General features: G+C 42.7%; 1 protein-coding gene across 12 annotated transcripts in view; it reads right to left on the reverse strand.

Annotated features, from left to right (window-relative positions):
• RBFOX1 (RNA binding fox-1 homolog 1) overlaps positions 1-22,589 on the reverse strand; it is a 1,151,565-nt gene that overhangs the window by 874,999 nt on the left and 253,977 nt on the right. For all 12 annotated transcript variants that reach the window (XM_066197674.1, XM_066197696.1, XM_066197682.1 and 9 more), the window contains exon 3: positions 2,850-2,882. In XM_066197674.1, coding sequence (XP_066053771.1) covers positions 2,850-2,882 — 33 coding nt within the window. The remainder of the gene's footprint in view (positions 1-2,849; positions 2,883-22,589) is intronic.

Genomic DNA, 22,589 nt, shown 5'->3' on the forward strand with positions numbered 1-22,589 from the left:
ATAAAGTTAGCAGAATGGAAAAAAGGCATTCCTCAAACAGCTGTTCCAGTAAATTACATGAAAACTTACTTATTGTGTGGTATGGGAATTGTTACAGTGTATAGCTGTATTTGAGACTGATCTCAGGCCCATTTTGTAATGGTATTGACAGAATCTGTTATGGATCTGAACAAGAAACCAGGGTAAGCTGTGATAAAAATCTTTGCGTTTGACTACCTATGCATAAGTTATTCCTTTCTAAGATGCCTCTAACTTGTGTATTTACAAGACTATGACCCTAACAGACACGGTGTGGGCAGATTTGGCAATTATTTTTGGAAGGCTTTGCTGCCTACAGCTTTGACTCTGTCACTATTTGTTGTCCCTTTGTGTTAAAAGATGGAAGGAAGGTCCTGGGATCACTTGACAGCTTCCTCTAGATGTTCTTGTCTCTGTAGTGCTAAGTGGCAACCAGCATTTTGAAAAAAACCCAGCTGGTTTGTATTCTCCTAAAACATTAGTAGCAGCACAAACACGCTAAGTTTTCATCCAGACTTCATACAAAATTTAGTAAGGGAACACAGCAGTGTCACCTAAGAACAAAGAAAAATAAACAAATTTCAAGACTACTCGGATCAACAGTTCAAGAGCAACCAAGCAGAGGCTCTGATGAAAGATTTTAGAAAACAGATGTAAGTGGGTTTTTGTTCACAAGCAAAGCAGAGTGCATCCACACGAGTACTCCAGCAGCAAACAACGGAGGAGCTCTAATGAACAAGACCTGACCCAAAGGTAAGCCAGAACAAGGGGGTTTGAGGTTGTATCTTTCTCAGAACTCTTCATGAAGACCCAAAGGTAAAGCAAAATCAAATCAGGTAAAACACTGGGCCACTATTCTCAAAGCAGAGGAAATGTCCCGTGTGCCTTGCCATCCCCACAGTTACGTAAGGACTCAAAACTCCACCAGAACTGTAGTTTTCAGGAAGACATTTAGGAAGTTTGCCATTATGTCAAAGGAATCGTTTCCCTCAAGCTGAAAATTCATCAACCAGTTCTGCCTGGCTGTTATCTTTTTTATTTACTATTTTATGTGAGTTACTGCACTGAACTCAGACTATTTCCAAACAACCTCAATACCAGTTCAGGAAAATATTTAATTACTCTTTACCTTCAATTAGGATTTGCCCTGTATTGTGGAATTTTGGCAGTCCTTCTGAGTACTTTCATGAATGGAAGAAACAGCACCCAAGGATAATCTCACACACACAGATCTGTGCCTACAAAGTCAGCAGACCCACAGGCTGGGGCACAAAGGTCAGCTGGTGAGCCCTCAAAGAACAACCAAACGTGTTAACTCAAGGTTTTGAAATCAGCAGAGTAGTAGCAAACAAAGCAACTCAACTGGCTGAAGCAGAAACTTGCAATATTCCCAGAATTTTACACACAGGAGAGAAAAAAGTACATGAGAACATTTGACAAATACATCAGAAAACAGACTGTATAGAAGGCAGCCGAGTCAATAGTAGTACCCACACAGTGACAAATCTCAGCCCCCAAAATCCCATTACAAAACAAGAAACTGAAAATGACTATTAGTGGGCTCTTGATAGAGCAGCAGCAAACCTTTGAACAGTGCGAGAGTGAAAAAACAGATACAAATCCTACTTCTGAAACTCCCTGAGACAAGCCAAGTACGCAATTGAATCAGACCAGCTAAATTGAACGCTGATATTACAGTCTCAAACTAAATAAAAATGAACGATCTCATTCTTTTGCAGTATGCAAGTGAACTCGTGTTCTTGTTCTTTAAAGTAACTAGCACAGTTTATCTATCCTCTTTAATAATGCAATTTAATTTACCAAAGGTTCATATTAAAAATTTATCTGACTCCAGCAGTCAGAGTCACCTCCACATTTAGTCACAGTTAAACATTAGCTTTGGAGCACATCACAAATTCCCTGCTGTGAGTCCGAGAAGGGTTTCGCAGAGGAACACTCTGAGCTTCCAATTGACGTTGCAAACAAATGACTCAGGAACTGTGCACCAAATAAAAATATCTGCCAGTTATTCAAAGTGCAGCGACTTATTCAGCAGCATTGTTCAGAAGAGGCAAAGGCAGTGGAACACATTTGTGCCTCACAAAGGACTGTCACTTAACTTTAGCAGTCAGTTATTCAAAACATACTCCAAAAACTGGGGTATTTTCACCTCTGAGAACACCTTCAGACCATTCAGAAATACACACACATCGAGAGGAAAGCTGACAAAATAAATGTGAGTCCAAAAGGACCAAGCTAACCTGCAGCAATGTCAAGCACCTAACGTCCAACACTGCCAATGGCACTCCAGAATTCAATGAGAACCCAGCTCGGCACAAAATTCAGCTGCTCTTTCATGCTCCAGTCTACACGAGCACCTCATGGCACGTGGTACAGGAAGAGTGAGGCAAACCAGGTGTGGAGGTGGACAGAACACGTGCCAAGCCCCAGAACCACCAGTACAGAACTGCTTGGCTGAGGAGCAAAGGGGAAAAATGGAAGGGCACAGAGCAAGGTCAGCTTGCACCTTCTGGGGGTGGGAAATAAAGCACACGCTGAACAAGCCTCTGAACCGTGTGGTTTTGATGCCATGGAAACCTTCAGAAAGAGCTGCACAATGGCAGAACTTTCCTAGAAGGGCTTTATGAGCTTAAATATTGTTATACCACGACCAGATTTCCAAAGATTGCCTCATTAAGCGCTAGAAGCAGCACAAATGCCAACCTGAGGTAACTTAAACTTTCACCCTAAAATTGTAAGCAAGCTGGCCCCTCGATCCGAAGCACAGACACCTATTTAACATTCCACCAGTATAAGACAGGATTTCCTACCTCAGCTTTGCTGGCATCCAGCGATGTCAAAACCTGAAAATTACAGGAAAAATGCATTAGTATTGATCCAACAAAACAGGAGCGGGATTAATTGGCTTTTGAGGTAACTGACATCAATTGGTTGTTACGGCTTGAGGGAACAGAACTGAAGAGAACTGTCTTTCACACTGAGACTATTCACCTCTCACGCACATCAGAAGGTAAAACCAGGGATATATTAAAACAGCAAAATTCAGGAATACTGGGTTAAAAATCCAAGAAATATACCAAAAGAGAACTGGAAAAATATGTTTTTATTTTTACTAATTTTTCATTGGTTGATGATGAACAATGCAACCATAAGCTTTCCAGCCCAGACACAATGCCCAGGATACACTCTGAAAACACTTCAGTCCCACAGTGGTAGAAGCAACACAGGCTGAAGACCATGTTCCATGTGGGGTGTGACCAAGGAAGTTTTGCCAGATCCTTCTCACCAGGGACAGTCTGCTGGGCAGAGTTATCCAGGGTTTGGCCTCCTGGGAGCTCCAGTGCTGACTTCCAGCAACCAAAGCTGCCCTGAAGCACAAACATCATCCTCTGCCACTCAAGGGTTCCACTGAGCTCAGTTAAGGTCAGTGTCTAACACCAGGGAGATACAAAATCAACTGCTCTGAAAAACTGCACAAGAGCCACAATGCAGAGGCTGGCAATACAGAGAAATTCATCATTTATATTAAAGCAACTTAAACATTTTAAGACACATATCCATTGTTATAGGTCAAACAACAGATACAAAATTAATAAGCTCATATTAGACTCTGAAGGCTGTTAAACCACGTTGTAAGATAAAAATCTTTGTTAGAACTTTATGCCACAATATTGTCACCACTGTACTAGGTTGAAAAGCCCTTAATAGTTCCCTCACAAATTCCAGACTGACACCTAGCTATAATTCTGTCTCCAGGAGAACAGATCTTCCTTTATATTGGTGTTAATCATCACTTCTAAAGGACACCACCAATTCTCCCAAGCTCCAAGGAGCAGGAGGAGGAGGGCGCAGCCATGACCCTGGCTGAGGGAAGGGGGAGGAGAGCACAGTTTTTATTGAACAGAGCTCAGCCTGCACTGCAAAGGAGACAATTTGTGTGCAGAGCTGCTGCTCAATGGAAAGCATCTGTGGATTCATCAAAAACTTATTCCAAAGGAATTTAGGAATGGAAATGAACTCCTGTCACATCACAACACGGTATCTGCAATCACAAACAGTTATTTAATTTAACCTGATTCAAACCCAGGTTCAGCTCTATTTGAAATGTGTATCTTTGTCACTAATGGGATTTTGGAAGCTGTTCAAGAATTTTTCTCACACAAGCAGAACTGAACTTATTTAAATTCTATTTATTTACAAACAGCGTATCACCTTTTTTGTTGTTGCTGCTATTCCTCCTCATCAATATTTTTTAGTGGTAGCAGTTATCTTTCCTTTCCAAAATGAACCATACACAAAACCATCCCACCCATTCCCTGCTGCCATTCCCTCAGGTCACTCTGGTAGCATCCCCTCACAAAAAGGTCTTTCTACTAACAGACTCATAGAGTTACACTCCACTTACATCAATTTAATTACATCTTTCTTGGAGGCAAGGGACTAAAAGCACACATTGTAGAGGATATACCAAAAACCTGTTTTAAAAGACCAGAATTTGGAGTGGAGCTTCCTGAAGCTTCCATAAATCCTGCTCTAAACCCTCTGTCAAAATGGCCAATCTTCTCCCTCTAGCAGCTGCGCAAGAAATGTGAATGGAGCTGAACAGTGTGACTATTCCAGCCAGGCCTCACCAATGCCTTGCAAGGCAATTACTCTTCCACTTTAATAATTCACCTCATGTGTCCAAAGACTGTATTTCTCTTTTATATTTTCGTACCTTCCTGGTGCTTTACAGTCACTCAGTGGTCAGCTGGGCCACTGGACATACTATGTCCCTATCTTCCTTCTCCGGGTTATTGTCTGATAAATCCCTGCTCAGCAGCTGAATTCCAGTCAGTTCTTAGAAGCATGACCTTTTCCTCGCTGTTACTAACATTAATTCACTTTTATTTCAACCTGCAAACCCATCCATCTCTTCCTAGAGAGCACACCCGGCTCCTCTGTGTTAGCAATTCCTCCCAGCTTTACATTTTTATCAAATTCCATTGGCACATTCTTAGTCCAAGCATACTAATGAAAAATTATCAAAGGAAATGACAAATAACTCAACACAGTGACACTGCTGAGAGGAGCTTTCTGTTGAGCAGTGCAGCACCAGCTGACCCTGGTACAGCAGGTCAGGGTGCCAGGCTGTCACACCAGAGCTGTCCTGCTGAAATACTGCAGCAGCCCCAGCTACACAGCTGAGAGAACATCTGCACCCAGGCTGGACACAGGGACATGAACATACCCTGAGTTATTCTGGGAACTCAGCAAAATGATCCTCACACCAGCGGGATTGTGATCTTTGATGGTATTCTCACCACTGCACACGTGGAGACCAAGATGGAGTGTTTCTCCTTAAAATAATGACATTCCTCAAGCTAATGTCTCATTAGTAAACAGTAAAACATTAATTTAATATTATGGGTCAAATAATACTCATGAAATTAATGAGCTGACTATTATTGTAAGTCTGTGAAGACCTGACAATTATCTAAAAGTTTTAATAGTTAATTTTATTTAAGTTTACGTGTCTTAACGGAGCGAATTATCATTCTATTGGTATGACTGATTTCTTCCTCCTCCTCACTCCTACCCCCCTGTTCCTGAAACTTGTAATTTCTGGCCCAGCAGCTGTATCTCCTGTCAGGTTTGAGGAGCCAGTGAATGAAGACATGGGAGCAGTGTAATTGGTATGACAAAGAATTGCAGTTCCAAGCCATCCTTTGCCGAGGCTTTTGAGGAAGTGTCTGTGTGTCACAGTGTGATCACTCAATTAAATCCTCTGAGAAGGCACTGCCAGCTCTCAAGCTCCTTAAGCAGAGGTAAGATCTGCAGCCAAGCCACCCGAGACACAAAGCCAATTTATTCAGCCCCATCCCAGGCAATCCTGGGTGAGGAAGCACCTGGAGTGATGTGTCCATGATCAGGTAATTGTTCCGGAATGTGGGACTGGGCTGAGCCAAGGGAGCAGCAGAGAGGAGGACAGGGCTGCAGTCAAGGTGTGTCAGCATTAGTTCATCTCATTTCCCTTTGCAATAATCCACCGCTCTGCCCCACGGTTTGTGTGAGGGATGATGATCGTTTTCTCTCTCCTGCTGCTCCCCTGTGACATTTTATGCCCCAGTTAAAACCACAGCAATTTCACCAGGAGGAATTACGGCTCAGGTGAGGGATCCTTGTCTCTCTCACCATAATCCCTCTGTGACATAACAAACCCGTGGGTTTATGTCACTTTCCCAAGCAAGATGCAATTTATTCTTCTTGTGCTATAAGCTAGACGTGACTGACAGAAAACATCTTTTAAAATGGCTTTTTTGCTATTCCTGGGAGTTGTACTCAATGCAGAATTTCCCATTCTACATGAGGAATCCTGCGAATACTGGAAAAAACATAGACTGCAAAGAAAGTAGTGTCTTTTAAACAATGTTTACTGCTTTTAGCATTTAGAAAGGTCTTACCCTGAGGTGCATCGTCCCTCTCTCCAGAACAAACACAGGACAACATTTGCCATTCTAAGCCAGGAAGCAAATAGCTGCTGTTTGTTATGTATCTCAAGATAACACCTTAACAGAAAGAAGTAAAGGAAACTTTCTTGAATGAAGAAAGCTCCTCAAACATGAGACTGGACAGCTCATTCAGTATCAATTTGGTATTAAAGTACATGAAATTCCCTGTGTCAAAGTTTAAAGAAATACAAAACAAAACAAAAAAAAAACAAAACCAAAAAAAAAAAAACAACCCAAACAAACAAAAAACTAAACCAAACCAGAACAAAAACCAGGAAAAAAATTACATATTTTTAGCCAGGATTCTCACCTATCCTGTGCCTGAAGGTGAATGATCATTTCACTGAACTGTCCCATCTCACCCAGGTGTAAAGCTCTTTTTCTGTCACTGATTTTTCCAAAGAAGACATTTTCTTAATTTTTTTTCACCTTCTCACATCAATATCAACTCTGTACATTTAAAAAAAAAAAAACAAACCCGAACAATCAGTTTTACCCTGGAAGGAGAGAAAGGATTGAAAAAAAATAAGCCCAAGACTAGAAAGAAACATGCTGCAAATAAACACTCAAAATAGGCTAAAGAAAACAATCTTTGGCAGTTTGGACTTCAGAAACTTGTTTGGAATATTAGACATAGAGGATTTTAAGCATGAAGAAAAGATATAAACTTAGAAATAGCATTAATGGGATTGGAATTGTTAATGCCAAGAGAGAATCAATTTTATTTCTTTTTAGACACAAGATGCCTGACAGAGAGACAGTCCTGCAGACCAACATTTCCACTGCTCACCCACCCTTGAATCTGCTGCAGTTACACCCTGCAAGGGAACTCAGCAAGATTAGCACTGATGAGATCAAGGGCAGAGGCTTGACACGGTCCTGTGGATGTCCTGGCATTTATCTGAACAAATGTGAAATTCTACCTTCAAAGATGGTCTCACTGAGCTCAGGCAGAATTAAAAATCACCATTTGATAATCACTGTGCTGTAACCTTTTATTAAATTGGGAATGCACCTGTGGGTCGGGAGGGATGGGTGATTGATTTCCCACTGGCTCTTCCCAGTTTTTGCCTGCCTGGAGCAGTGGCCAGCCTGGCTCCTCAGGACTCAGAACAGATTTTTGATTGTGGCTCCCAGTCCAGCCCACTGAGCAGAACCTGAGCTGTTGGAGCTGTTTTTATGACAGGGTGCAAAGAAACCAGCCCCGTGCTCGGTGTTCTTCACTGCTTCTGACTCCATGATGTGAACAATTACCTGTAATCTCACTGCTTCACTGAGATAAACAACAGCAGGGGAACAGGAGAAAGAAAAAAGATAAAACCAAGCCAACCAACAAGCCTTCAGGAATATTGCAATGTACTGTCTGCCACTTTCAGTGTTGACAAAATTAGAAAACTAAGCCAAACCATATTGTAATACTTCACTTCCTAAAGCACTGTGCCTCTGAAACATGGAATTCTAATGCATCTTGCCAAATTTAGTGCAGTAATCATGATAAATATAGCTATAAATCTAAATTGTTCTTTAGACATATTTAAATCTCTCCATCAAAAGCACAGAAAAATATGCATGCAAGAGAGATCACCTTCCTGCTAAAGCAGTTCTTCTTGCTAATTCATCAGTTTTCATTCACCTCCTTCTTGATTTCTAAAAGCCATTCTGGAAAGTGAAGAAAAATTAACTTTTACATCCCCACTCCTGCCTAAGACTACCAGGAAACCCTACACGACCCTTTGTAACCTAATCCTGAACGGTCACCAAAGCTCGTGAGTGTCAGGAAGGTGGGACTTGACCCAAAAATGTTAACTCAGCAAGGCTGGGCTTCTTCATTTGTCTTCATACCCCTGTTCTGATTAATGCTCAAATAAAATTCTAAACTAAAACAATTTTTCTGGATTAACGCCCTGGATATTCTTTTAAAACTGTCCGTGAAGGCTTTAAGAGGTTCATTTATAGCAACTCCTCTCTTCACACTGTAAACAAGATGGCCAAACGGAGACTGTCTAGAAAAGAGAACTCTCAGATGGATTTTTGCCTGGGAGATTAAAATGAACACCACCTACATTTTTAAAAGCCAAGATTTAATTTTTTAAAACAAAGTCCTGGGCCCCACAGAAGCTGTGAGAGTAAAATGCTGCTCTTCAGTACTTGCTCCTGGAAGCACAAGTGAGAAATTCCTGGGCTATCCTGCAGGATCAGCTCTCTGGGGCTTCCACAAGGCTAAACATAACAACCTTTGGCTGTTACACATGAGTGGCCAGTAAAAAAAATCCAATCTATTAGAGGCATACATGAATGGAATATGCTGAAGGGAGAACAGGGGGAATCAAGACTCATATTTCATAGATATGTATCTTTAATTAAATTTTGCTCAGTTTATTTACTGCTATGGATAACAGCATTAGGTTACTCCAAATTTCTGTTAACTCAGTAAGTCTACAGGCAATGACTTCAGCGGCTGGTGAAAAATATATCTGCCCTTAACTACATCCTAATAGTATTTGTGATGCTCAGTTAATATTGGCTGTTTAAGATCTTTAAACTAAATTTGCTCTATAAATCAGTCTGCAAAACGTGGAGTAGTTATCATGGATAGTTCACTTAATATAAGAAGTCTCAGTCATAATGTCATCTTTTTTAAAAATTTCTGTAGTGTAACCTGAATAAACTCTGCAAAATAAATAAATAAAAGGAAAATAATCCCTGAAACACTTGTTCTAACAAACTTGTACAATGACTGTCATGGAAGAGTTTGGATATTTGTGTGTCTGGTACAAAGCAGTTAGAAGCTAACACGGTTTTCTCTTTGAAATCAGAACTCACTTTCACAAAGCAACCCGAGCTGCACAGAACTTGCCAAATGGCTCCTCTTTAATATAGGGAATAAACTCCATTACTCTTATAATGAGGTAATGAGAGAAAACATCAATACATAATAAGTTAACCACAAAAAATACACAGGTTTTGCGTGCAATAAAATGCATGGTCTTTGTTTGCTGTCCTTTTAAAAGTAACCTCAACCTGCTTTAGCCATACATTCAGAAAAATATCCACATGCACTGCTGCCTATGATAATCTTGGCAATTTCTAGAAGTCAACAAAAGTAGGATTTCACATTTATTAGATGGTAGAAGTTCATGATCCAGAATGCAATTGCAATAAACTAAATCTGAAATTCAAGGTAAACAAAGCATTTTCCAGTAAACTATTGAGCCACTGCAGCTTTTCCATGGACTCTGGTAAAAATGACATTAATGCTGCCTGCTTAATTTAGCAAGGAAAAAAAAAAAAACAGCAAAAAAACCCAAAAAACTGGAATATAAATGTAAACAGAAAGATCTCTGCTGATTTTTTTTTTCGCGTATCAATAATTTTGTAAGGCTCCAGAGCACCGAGGCAACAGGAGAGAGTGAAAAGGCAGCAGTGAAACAATGCCCTCCCCACTCCTGCCTCCCAGCACTCAGCAGCACTATTAGCACTATCCATTGCACCCAGGAGCAATAAACTCACATTTTTCGGAATGCCCACGTTATGCCAGAATAATATAAAAATAGATGATGAAGCAAAAACGAGCTGGATTTAGCCCCGGTGTCCTGCAGTAAGTGCCATAATTGCACAGCCAGCTCATTACAGCCAGGCAGTCCCCTGAGCCTCCCCTGTCCCAGTTAAGCCACAGTAATAGGAAGCAGCTGTATGAGGACATCAGGTCAGCGCAATCATTAGCCCCGAAAATTGCATCCCCATCCCTCCCGTGGCAGCCAGGCGTTCACACACCATCAGCCTCCCAAACGCCAGGTCAAACGTGACCATGAACTCCACCCGATAAGTCCATTAGCGGTGACCCACGGCCCCCAGCAGCCCTCACTCGTGCTACCTTCCAGCACTTTAATGAATTCGGGCTGTGCCCTGCGCTCCCAGCCCTGGGCAGTGCCCGTGGCAGGGGACGCCCCTGGACTCGCAGCTTCCTCGGGGTCTCATGGCCTCTGTCGGGGGACAGGAGCTGGGGAACGGCACTGCCAGAGCTGAGACATCGCCCAGCTCTGCCCAGGGCATGGGGATGCCTTGGAGTGGCTACCTGGAACTGAGGCTAGACAAGACTGAGAGACTAAAAGCAGGTATTTATTAAAGGCCTTCAACAGATACACCCTGGGCAGCCAGAGCCTCCCAGGGGCTGCGCCCAGGATGGACAGTGCTCAACAAGTTTTTCACACAAGTATAAACTTGATCCATTTACACATGAGGGGTTAATCCTCCAATTATAGCTTCAGGTAATGAAGTCATTTAGATTGCCCCCCCCCCCCCCCCCCCCTTAATTCACTGTTGTTTACATTTTTCAGGGCCTGAGACAATGAGGTGTCCTTGAGATTCAGGCCTAGAGAGGAATTGTTTTGTTTGAATAAAATGGGAGAACAGCAGCTGACCAGCCGTGGAGTTTTAGAGTTATACACTAAAGCAGTACAGGATCTGAAAAATATAAAAGCTCAATCCTGAGGCATCATCAGGAAGGTGATTGATGGCCACCACCATCAACAGGAGTAGCAGGACATCCTACCCCCCATAAAATCTCTGGTTTTTGTTAACCACTCAGATAACTCAAACAGGACAAGATGTCTCACAGGGAGTTATTTTGGTGCCATGGGGTTAGCACTGGGCTGGCATCTCCCAAGTGCTAATAAACATCTTGGTTTGAAGGGACATCTGACAAGGTAAGCTGGATTTCTGACTGATAGCCATCCACTTTACAACCTTTAAAGCCGCACCAAACTCTTACAAAGCAGAAATCTTCCACAGAGTTTCTCCCATGAGTAGGGATGCCTACTCCATGGTTACTACCCTGGGGTTAAGTGAAGGAATCTGTACATTACCATTATTCTGGTGGTAAGTTACATTCAGCTCTTAATCAAATCCATTTCTTTTGCCAGCTTTAATATAAGTACCTTGATACAATTCACTGTTTCATGATGTTATAATCAACTATATTTTTTTAGTTTTATGCAGTGTAGGAAGTAATTCTGATTAAGATCTTCCATCTGTTATCTTTTATCTGTTCATTCGTCTTAATAAATAATTCACTTTTACACAAATATATCTGATTTGCCGTCGTTAGAGCCTGTGGGACAAAGCAATTAAATATTACCTCTATAACTGCCTTAAATTTAAACCGTTGCCAAACCCGAGGCTAAGGAAGGGTTCACCTTCACTCAAACCCCTTTTCTGGGAAGGAGTTTAACTGCACAAAGAGGTTCTTGCTGCCCCAGTGCTTAGGGCAGCTCAGAGTCCCACACACGTGTGAGGAGCAGCCGGGGCAGCTCCTGCAGGAGCTGGGCAGCCACACAGGGTGCCTCGGTCCCCAAGAGCCACCCCAGGGCCACCAGCCACGGGCAACAGCGGCCTCTCAGCCTGGCCTGGTGTATGCCCAGTTGTCTGTTCCGTGTGTGCTCTGTGTTGAGGTCTGTGCCTTTAACAGTGGTTCTGAGAGCGAAGCAGGGGAGGAGGAGAAGCGTGAAGTTTGTTTCTGAGAAAGCTGCCTGACTCCTACGCGTTCCTTCTCAGGACCGTGGTTCGTCCGAGTCTGGGACAGACTGTGGGACAGAGATCTGCTTTGCTCTTAGTTTTAGGCAGCTGAGACAGAAAAGCTCTCTGGACTGGTATATTTTTTTTTTTTTTTCCTTTTTCTTGGGACTGTTTAAACCTGCTCTGGACTGAAAAACCCAGAGGAGCGCTGAGATCTCACACCTGAGGCCCACCGGGGCCTGGGCCTCTGGAGGGACTGATAAGAGACTGAGTGAGCTGAGCTACACACAGCGAGAACTTTCTGAATTTGCCACCTCACTTTAGAACAATGGAAGATTTTATTGTCACATATTGTTCATTCTTTATGCTTGTGGGCACTTTGTTTGTTAAATAAATAGTTTTTTCCACTTTTCTCTGAGGAAGTTCTTTCCCGGACCAGCTGGAGAAGGGCCCGTTTGGGTTTGCTTTCCAGAGAGACCCCATTGAGAGGTTTTCTCCCCGATTTGCCCTAAACCAGGACACAGCCCTCCCACCTGCTGTGAGCAGCAGAGATCCCCTCCCAAATAAAGGCTGCAGAGAACAGCGGCTGCACCATGGAACGCTGCTTGGAGCCAGGGGTGGCTTTGAGGGACAGCAATGGGAAGCAGCACGAAGCGTGCTCCAGGTCCTGAAGTGACGGGCACAGGCACGGCTCTGCGGCCCCCAGCTGCCTCGGGCTGAAGGTCTGGCCTGGTTCAAACACAGATTCCCGTTTCCCAGGGGCACATGTCCCTCCTCCACCATTTCTCCACCTGCGCTCCGAGGCACAGAAATGAAGATGGAGCTCTCTGCCGGCATTCCCATGAGTTCTGATTGAACTGCTGCCTGTGAAGTCAGGCAGGGTCCTCTCAGGTCTGGGTGCTCATTCCCACCTTTCCCAGGGATGAGTCTCCTGGTGGGACAAGCATGTCCACAGCCCCTGGGCGAAGCAAGGCCCTGCCTTCATGGTCCTGACGAGTTTTGGTCACAAAAGCAACAACCCCTCCATCAATGTCCAAGACTAACCAAGTCTGAGTATTTGCTGCTGTTCTTCAAATTGTTCCTAGCAGCACTAGTTCTGGCTGGTTTGTTCTGGGGAAATTAATGATGATACAGCAAGGTCGTGGTACCTCTGCTGTAGCGAACAGATGTTGACACATTAATGCCACCGGCCTGTGCTGCACGAGGACAGAGCTGCTCCTGCTTGTCACTGCATCAGCTGAGCAAAACCAGCCACACTGAGCAGCCCAGTCCAGGAAATCCAGTCTAAAAGGCAAACATTGGAAGACAAGAGCTCCTGCACTTTCCAAAGCCATCGCTCTGTATAATCCTCATCAAAACACGCCACTTTTCTCTTTTATAAAATCAACCCAAAGCCAGCAGAACAATAAGGAACCAAATCTTTTTTTCCTCTCAGCAGCACAGACACTTTTCAATGCCATTTGTAAGCTGCCTATTTATCCCTGACATTCACAGCTTGAGTGTATCTGCAGTTCAGGTCTCTCTCTTACACCGAGGGAGAAATAATCACGTATTTTTCCGTCTTTTTGCTGGGAGGACTCAGAGCTGAGGGTGTATATCCATAGCTCTGTTAACCTGGCGTGAGATTCTCGTGGTAAACTGCACAGGAGGAAGGCACCACCATTCCCAAAGATTCCAGTCAGCAGGGAAAGCAGCAGCCTCATGACTGGGAGGGAGCAGAACTGGGGTGGTTTGATGTCTAAACTGAAATAAACACTTTTTTCTTAATAACTTCACAGCAGCAACACATTTAATGCATTAAGAAAGGGAAGAGATCAGCAGGATGAGAGCAGGGAGATACTTCACCAGGATAAAGCAATGCACAGCCCCTTTGCCTGTGGGGAATTTAAGATTTGTGGTCAGCATTGTTAAGTTTTAACGACCTAAGTACTTCCTTTAAAGGAATTTTACAATATTTAGGGGCTACTACTGCAAAACAAATTACACAAAAGGCATCAGTGCCCTTAGAGTTCGCTACAAAATGCCATGTGTCAGAATATTCAGAACTTTGAGTCATATATTAAAATATGGAACTTCTGACAACACAACAGTCCCTGTAGCTGGAAGTGGATAGCAATTCTTCCATCATCCCTGCCCCAAACACGGGACTGAACATCAGCACAGCTTGAAAGTCCATTTAAACTGTGACAGGGCTGTAAAAAGCCCTTAACAGAAGCATTTCCTAAGAGAAAGTCTCAGCTGTTTCTAAGCTACAGCTGTTGTTCATTCAGTGCTGTTAGGCATACAAAAGAAGAGATGGATCACTCAGTCCCCAACGCAGGTGTAAGCTATTCAAATCCTTCACTCCTGATTTCTCATCGTTAGTAGGTTTAAACCTGTCTCCTGGCTGTGTTTAATGCTGCAAACCTCCATCCCTGTGAGCTGGGACAGAGAGATCTGAAATGTCCCCTGTAAATCCTCCCTTAGCACAGCGGCACTTCCAGCAGTGCTGCAGGAGCTGCCCTCAGCCTGCCTGCCCCTTCTGACCACCACCCAGAGCTCACTGACACACCAGCTATTAGAATTCCTCACATCCATGAATATGAAAAGAGTCTTAATCCTTGGAGTGAAAGATCACAGCAAGAGATGCTTATCATTTCCTAGGGCAGGAAGAAAATAGTGCAATGAATTATGTAAAATACTTTAAATATGGGCACTACTGAAAGCCTTAAATTAGGAGGCAGGAGCTGTCAATAAGCAACATCGATTCCCTTCAGGAGAGAATCCTCTGACATTAAAGGTGTGGTTAAAAAGCAGGATAATGTACAGGTAATATTCTGCACATCCCAGAATTTAAATCTAAGCAATGTAATAAAATGCAGTAACAAGTGGTGTCCCTCAAGGGTCCTGCAGAAATAGCTTTGTCTTTTGGAATCTTCCCTGTGCAAAAAATATTCAAAAATAAATCAGCTTTTCTTTAAGCTCTCTACTCCAGGATTTATGTACAGTGAATGATTAAAAATAATTAAGAAGTTCATGCAAATGCTTTCCAATTACAATATACCCCTTGAACACTCTTGATCAGAAGGCTCTAATACTAAACCAGGTCTTGTTGGAAACCCCTTTCAAAGCAGATGAAAGCTCTCCTGCTAATGAACCTCGAGCCAGGTCCTTGTGCTTAGACCAAGGGAACATTACAGTGCTCCATCAGTTCAATATGATAAACCAGCAAAAAACCACCAACAACCAGATTCTGGAGAGAGAATTCACGTCAATGGAAAATAAAAGTAAGTTCAGTTTCACCTGAAGGAGGTTTTAGTGGAAGTTGCTGTTTTGAAATGAAAAGGGCACAAAAGCATCACTGAAGCCCCACGTAAGGCCCCAAAACAGACGCGGAGTGGGTCAGGGACACAGAGCCGTGCACTGCTGTGGGAAGGACAGTGTGTGGAACTTGTGTCTTCCATTCCAGGCTGGCTCCATTTTATACCCTGAAATTTCTTTAGTTCTGAGGGAGGTGACTGCTTTAAATGACAGAGAAGTTTACAGGTGATGTTTCAGGAGCAGCCATAAAATTTACTCGGTGTGAGAGCAGCCCAGGCTGAGGCCTCCAGTCCCATACAAATAGTTCCTAAAACTGGTGATGTTCAGCATAAGCCTTGGCACCACAGAAATTCCTACTCCAGCTGTTACCAAGGAACAAACCACACAAGAGTTCTGCTTTTCACTTTTGTACTTCTGAGCAATCCTCCCCATTATTCCACGGGCTAACGGAGTGAGGCTGCCCCCTGCCCTGCGCTTTCCCTGACTGCAGGCTGCTTGTCACCTCAGCAGGGTCCAGCTCTGCTGAATTCCTCGGGAGCCCCAAACCCACAGGCATGCTCAGGGAAAGAACCCCTGCCTGCAAAGGGAGGGGACACAGGGGACAAGCAGCTCCTCAGGCTGCCAAAGGAGAATCTGACATCACCTGCCAGAGGGAAATTGCAGCTTAAACGCTGCCCTTAATCTTGTTTCCATGGCTGAGGGAAGTTTAGACAGCCCAGCAAATCTAGAAATTGCCAACCACTCTCTGATGCCTTGGGAAGGCTGACCTGGAACAGAGAATGGTCAGAGCTGGAGAATAAAGTAGATATTTATTGAAAGGCCTTTAAGGATACACCTTGGGCAGCACAAGAGCCTGACCAGGGCTGCAGCCAAGGTGGACCCAAAATGGTCACAAAAATGGATCACAGGTCACGAGGTTTCACATTTTTATAAGTTCTGGTCCATTCACATTCTGGGGTTTAATTGTCCAATTACAGCTTCAGGTTGTGAAATTCCATCCTTCTCATTCTCCTCCCTCAGCCCTCCACTGCTTGTGCTTTTTTGGGCCTGAAATTTGTAACTTGTCCTTGGTCTCCAGCAGGAAAAGGATTTGTTTTGTCTCCCTGCTCTGTGCAGAGCTGAGTGACACTGAATGTGAGGCTCAGAACTGCACCCCTGGGCAGCACAGAATCTGAAAAATATGAAAGCTGAAACTTAAGGCATCATCTCCAGTCCCAGCTGTGTGGGGAGGTGTGAAGGGCAGGCCTGGCATGGAATGAATCCTGTGTGGAAGTTCTGCAGCACTAAATGCTGCTCTGAGATGTTGGGGGTGTGTTTGTGCTACCAGCACCACACTGTGCTTGCTCTAAAACCACTTGTCTCTATCCACCAGTGTTCCCATCAGTCCATATTGTTAATTTTTTATTTCTCAATCAAGAATTCATGGAGGTTAGTGTGACATTGCTGCAAATACCCTCGCAGCCTAGTAACTGTAAATAATGGATACGGCTCCAGCAATCCCAACCAGCCTCTCATTGTTTTGGGACACTTAAATCCTGCCTGCCCCAGCTCACCTGCCAGTAAACAAACGGGCTTCTCTCTGCACTGCAGCAAATCCCTCATCTCTCAGGGAAATTAAATGTGTCATTGAAATGGCTGATGTTTTGGTAAGTGCACACAGACGTGTAACTGTGACAGTGCCCACAAAGATGCACCGAGTGCAACTATCTCCTTCCCCTTCAGAATTGCAAAATGCTGACAAATCTTCAGAAGCTCTGGTGAATTTTAACACAGTTATTGCATTTCATTCCACACTGCAGTAAACTGCATCTCCCTCTTTACATTTCTGCTAATTTCTGCCATTTATTTAAAAATTCGCTAATGAACAGCTACTATTGAGGGCCCATTTGCTCCTCCCATTTTCCATTTAACCTCAAGGATTGCAGCCTCCCTTATTTCCTTCGGTGTTGAAAACGTACTTTTACAGCATTACTAACACAACATATTTGTTGGATTTCTCCTAATTAATTTTCCATGAACCTTTCAGCATGAAAAAGAAAAAAAATCTCTCATTTCTGCATGAAAAATGAATTATATTTTCTCCATTTCCTTAGAAATTTACATTCTGGGCTCATCTGTGCCACATATTCTTTATGGATAATGAGCAAGGCATCCTCACTTAGCTGTCACTGAGGCAGTGAAATGTTTACAGTGTGCACTTTGGAGATTCTGGCAGCTTAGATTCCAAGAATATTTCTTATTCACGACAATAAGCTCTGTCCTAAATTTCTCTTGCACATAAACAGAAAAAGATTGATCTGAAGAATCCTTGAACTTTGCTGACCCGCAGTAATGCTGTTTGAAGAAAGGTTAGTTCAGACACTTCACGCTCATGATCTGTTTCATATGATGTGACAAAGACTCTTTTCTGCCCTTAACATCCTGCAGAACATCTTGGGAAACTGAAAATTTCAACTAATCGAGAGACAAATATCTTCATTATGAAGCTTACAAACAGCATACACATCATATAACTGTGGAGCCTATCCTCCTACCCTATTTATTCCGCAGCATTTTGGGGACAGAATGTTGCCAGGCAAAAGAAACTTCATGCATGAATCTCTTGCCAGGTCTGTGCAGGAGATTTCACTTAACCCATGAAAAATCTCTCTCTTTAATTATCTCTCTGAAGCCATTCTTTAGCCAAGTCATAAGAACATGCCTGTTGTAAAGATTATGTTAAGATTCCATTTTTGTGCTCAGGTCCAGTCACGAGCTCACAATGACATGTTTAAGCCTCTGGGCTTTATTGAACCAGGGCCTGGAAAAAATCATCTTTTATGCTTCGTTCCTAGAAAACCTCATACAGTTTGAATAAATCTTTGAAATGCAACCAAAAGAATCTCACACGAGATTGTCTTTCATTGAAGTCATAACATCCAATTCATGTAGCTACAGTTGGAAGGTTATTGCTGTCAAGTTTTGAACTTGGGCTATGAAAGACATAAAAAGTGACAGACTTCCTCGTCAGAAAGGAGAACAGAGCCTTCTGCAAACCTCTCCTTCCTCAGCCCAGCTCCTGCACCAGCCTGAGCCTACTCAAACCTGCTGGGGTTGTTTTCTGTAATCAATCAAATTTCCAAGTGTAATTATTAACACGGTCTTTAATTAAATAAATCCATTCCTTTGGATACATTCTAAAGCAAAGTCAGTTATTCAGTGTTAACAATTCCAACGCCTCAAGTGTCTTTTTGAGTTCTGACTTGGAAAACCTGGATTGATTCTCAAAGGTCTTTCATACAGTTACTAATGCTAAAGGAATTTTTAAAATACATTCAAACCTATGCTTTCCATATATTACTCTAAAATGTTCATCAGCTCATCAGGAGTAATTGCATTTTGCAGAATGAGGAAACTTCGGCCATTCCAGGAGTGCTGGTACCATGGCTTTCCTGACACTTCAGCAGTTCTACTGCTTATGCTATTTCCCTAGAACACTATATTAAAAAAAAAAAAAGATATTTTTGTTGCATAAAATGTGGGTGGAATAGCAACCCTAAGCCTCCTCAGACAGACAGAAAAATCCCAATCTAAACAATGCTGTTTCAGACAAGTTGTTGTTTTCACACCAATTATCCTGTGACTCAGTAATATCTTGAAATAATAAATGAAATAATGTAAAAGTATTTCTTGCCAATGATAGAGGCCCCCCAGCCTTTTTAAACCTTCATATTAACATGTCAGAGGTGAATCTCTCTGATCTGGACTGGCAGCTGTGAATATACAAACAGGATTTCAGTATTCCCTGCAATATCACTGGATTTGTTCTTTGGCACACTGGAGAGTGACTGGAAAAGTACTTTCAGAGTAACATCATGAGAGGGGCAGAGAAAAAAGGAGTTCTGAACTCTGGGCCGGCCTTGAGATTTCTGAAGGTTCAATGCAATACAACTCATCAACTGCAGAAGAAGAAAAAACAAAACAAAACAAGGTTTTTGTGTAAGCAAGGGGAAATTGTACCTGGTATTTCTTTCTGTAAACCTAATGGCCCCCAGCCTCCTGTGGAACTCTAAATTATAACTTAGATAATTATAGCAACAGTCAGGAGATAAATTATTATAATATATCTATAATACAATAGCATCAGACCTTCAGAAGGTCTGGTAAGGGCCCTGACAGAGATGCTAAAATTAAAGCCAGCAAGAAACTTTCAGGAGATCCAGTCTAGCTAAAAAGGTTGTTCACGGCAATCAATTGTCATCTCCAGTCCTAGTTTTTGAGAACTGTGTTCTCTGTTTGCAAAAAAAACGGAGATGCAAATATCTTGAATCCAAGTGAAGCAAGCAAGGAGTCCATTTTCCCACCTGAGTCCAAAATCAAAAGGAAAAACTCTATGTTGCAATTCAGAGTTCAGTTTGGAGTGACTGATCCGGAGCTCAACCCATGCAACAAAGCTGGAAGTCCTCTACACAGCCTTTCAATTAGTATCTACACGTTTGCCCTGATTTGTCTTTACTCCCCTGAGGTTTTGAGACTCCAGACTTTCCCATTCCACTCCAAAGGGAAACTCACTGTTGATGATGTGCAAAAAACAAGGAGCGGGTAACAGAGGTACAGCCAAGCCCCTGAGACACATTTAAAGCTAAAATTAAGCTTTAATTAATATTAAAAACTTGAGGCAAAATTAATGTCCACCCCTAGACACGACAAGGGATGTACAAGAGGTGAGGCATCCTCTGCATTCTGGCAACCGAGAATTTTCTATAGAGAAATGTGAGATAAAACTTCTGCAAGAAACTGATTCTATTGGAATTCTGTCTGCATTTAGAGCCTGATACAAATTCCAGCTTTTTAGTTAAAAAAAAAAATCCCATCCCTCTCTACCTAGGAGATTTGAAAGATGTATTTCCTGGAAAGTATTACACAATTAAGCTATTTCTACTGCTGTGTACACTACAGAAAACCAATTGTCAGAGAAACACTTCACATTTTTCTCCACAGTTGTTTTTCTGTGCAAAGAGAATTGAAAATAATTAAAACATTTTCCTTAATTTCCCCACTGGATAGGATACTAGGAAAGTCTGACTAGCAGAAAACATTATTATTGATTTTTTTTTAATATTCTTACTTGTGAAGAGACATACTGCATTTCTCCTTTCAAGGAGAGGATCCCTGATAGCCATTATCCTGTTGCTGGAAAGGGAGGAAGCTGTATCTTCCCCTATTATTCCCCTGTTCTCACACTTCACGTGTTACTTGCCAGTGGAAACCTTGTAAGAAGGCTCATAATAAAGGAATGAAAAAAATCAGGAAAAGTTTCATCATTGCCAAAACAATGTCTATCTAAATGATGCTAACAGACTTAATTCCAAATGCAAATGGAGGAAAAAAAAATGTTGATTTAGAAGAATGAAGTGACAGAAAAAGAAATTATCTTAATTGTGCTTATCAGAAAACTTCCCCATTGTAATTGTGATTTAAATATTGTGGGCATAAGCTTTGATTGCCTGAACAATTCCATTGATTACATATTAATTTGTCTTGAAACACAAACCTGCTTGAATTCAACTCTCACTTTTTTTAACACAATCCAAAGCAAAACTACAGAATATTCTAGGTCCCACCTTATCCCATCCCTAGAAAGACTCGACTACCTCCCCTACACGAGTGTCATTTGTGTTCCCCTCTCAAAGCCAGCTTATTTCACATAAGCAATTTAGAGAGCAATCAGAGCATCCCAACTGCAGAGCAAGAGGAGACCCAGCTGGTGGCTGAACTGGAGGCAGGAATTCTTTTACCCACATGGGTTCACCATGAGCCAGTGACCTCATGGTTTGTTCAGCAGCTCTGGCCTGAGATACCTGAATGTGTGGAGGAGGGAAATCAGCTGCAGCAACCCAGCACAGCCCCTGGACCTGGCAGGAAAGTTACACACTGCTCTGAGCAGCTCAGACAACTGAAGAATCAAAGTGCTTTTCTCTGCCATCAGCCCCGTGTGAGCTTTCTGCTTAATGCTGTCAAATTATCTTCTTTTTGTCTGTGGAGTTCACACCATTTGCAGCAGTTGCACTTGCATATCAATGAGTTGTCACACAGCTCTCATAATTACTGTGCAGAGGTGCCTGTGCTGTCTCCTCCCTGCTTTCTGTTTCTCTCCATTAATCTTTCCTGCCTGTGCAAGGAGAGGCTGCCCAGAGCTCGGGGTGAAGGAGTTGTGCAGCAGCAGCAGCAGACCTGCAAACAGACACTGGATAACCCATTTTACACTGGCCTTTTCCAACACCAGGCTCTGGCCATGTGCCCCTGGTGCATCCTGCAATTTCCCACTGTCTGTCTGTCCTGTGCAGCGTGTCTGTAGCCCTGCCCCAGCCTCAAGCAGCAGTGCAGAGGATGCAGCAGCACTCACCCGCTGCAAGCTGTGCCTTAGCACTGCCTTTAGAGTCTCTTCAGACACCGGCTGAAGTTGCAAACAGCTCCAGCAGCCCAATTTCAGTTTCCTTCCATGCTTGTCTGAGATGTCATTTGGGGAAATTCATATATTTTCATGCATTGCCTTCCCACAGACCGGCTGGGAAATAAGGAAATTATATGCTCCAGGAGCTGTTGGTGGCCTGTCACATTGTTTTGGTCAGGGTTGCTCTGTTTGTGTGGCTCTGAATTTTCAATCACCTACCTGTGACTTAGTGGTGACCCCAGAAAGACGTTTTGGGGCAAGAACAAGGAAAATGAGCTGTACCCTCCTCACCTTACACTGTGTATCACTGGGAACAACACACAGCATAGCACATGTGCATAACTCAAGAATAAGCAACAGCATAGCATCAAAATGCAACTCCTATCTGAAACAGATTCATACAAAGGTCACTTTCCAGCAGAAGTAAATAACATTCAGTTTGGAGGAATCACTGTAGGTGAAGGGGAAAGAAATGAACTATTTGATTTGGGGAGAAATTGGTTAGACAGAAGGTGTTTCAAAATATAATCAAAAAATAATTAGAAAAAGGAACAAGCCAAAGGACAAACATCTGTGACAGAAGGATGTGGAAAGATAAACAAATCCTATGTATGACAGTTAATTTCAGTTCAGACCAGAATCCTGCTGGGCTACATTTGGAGTAGTCTGTAAACACCCTGGGAAAAAAGAAAACTTACATTAATTTCAGTGTGAGCAGTGGCAGCATCAACAAGCAAAAGACTCGGAAACCAAACCCAAGATGCTGAAAATACCAGATTTCAGCAGAACCCCACCACATGGGGATAACAAAT

Source organism: Chamaea fasciata, unplaced genomic scaffold (assembly GCF_029207755.1).
Source record: "Chamaea fasciata isolate MVZ Bird 193981 ecotype frontalis unplaced genomic scaffold, bChaFas1.0.hap1 SCAF_16, whole genome shotgun sequence".
Taxonomy (NCBI): domain Eukaryota; kingdom Metazoa; phylum Chordata; class Aves; order Passeriformes; family Sylviidae; genus Chamaea; species Chamaea fasciata.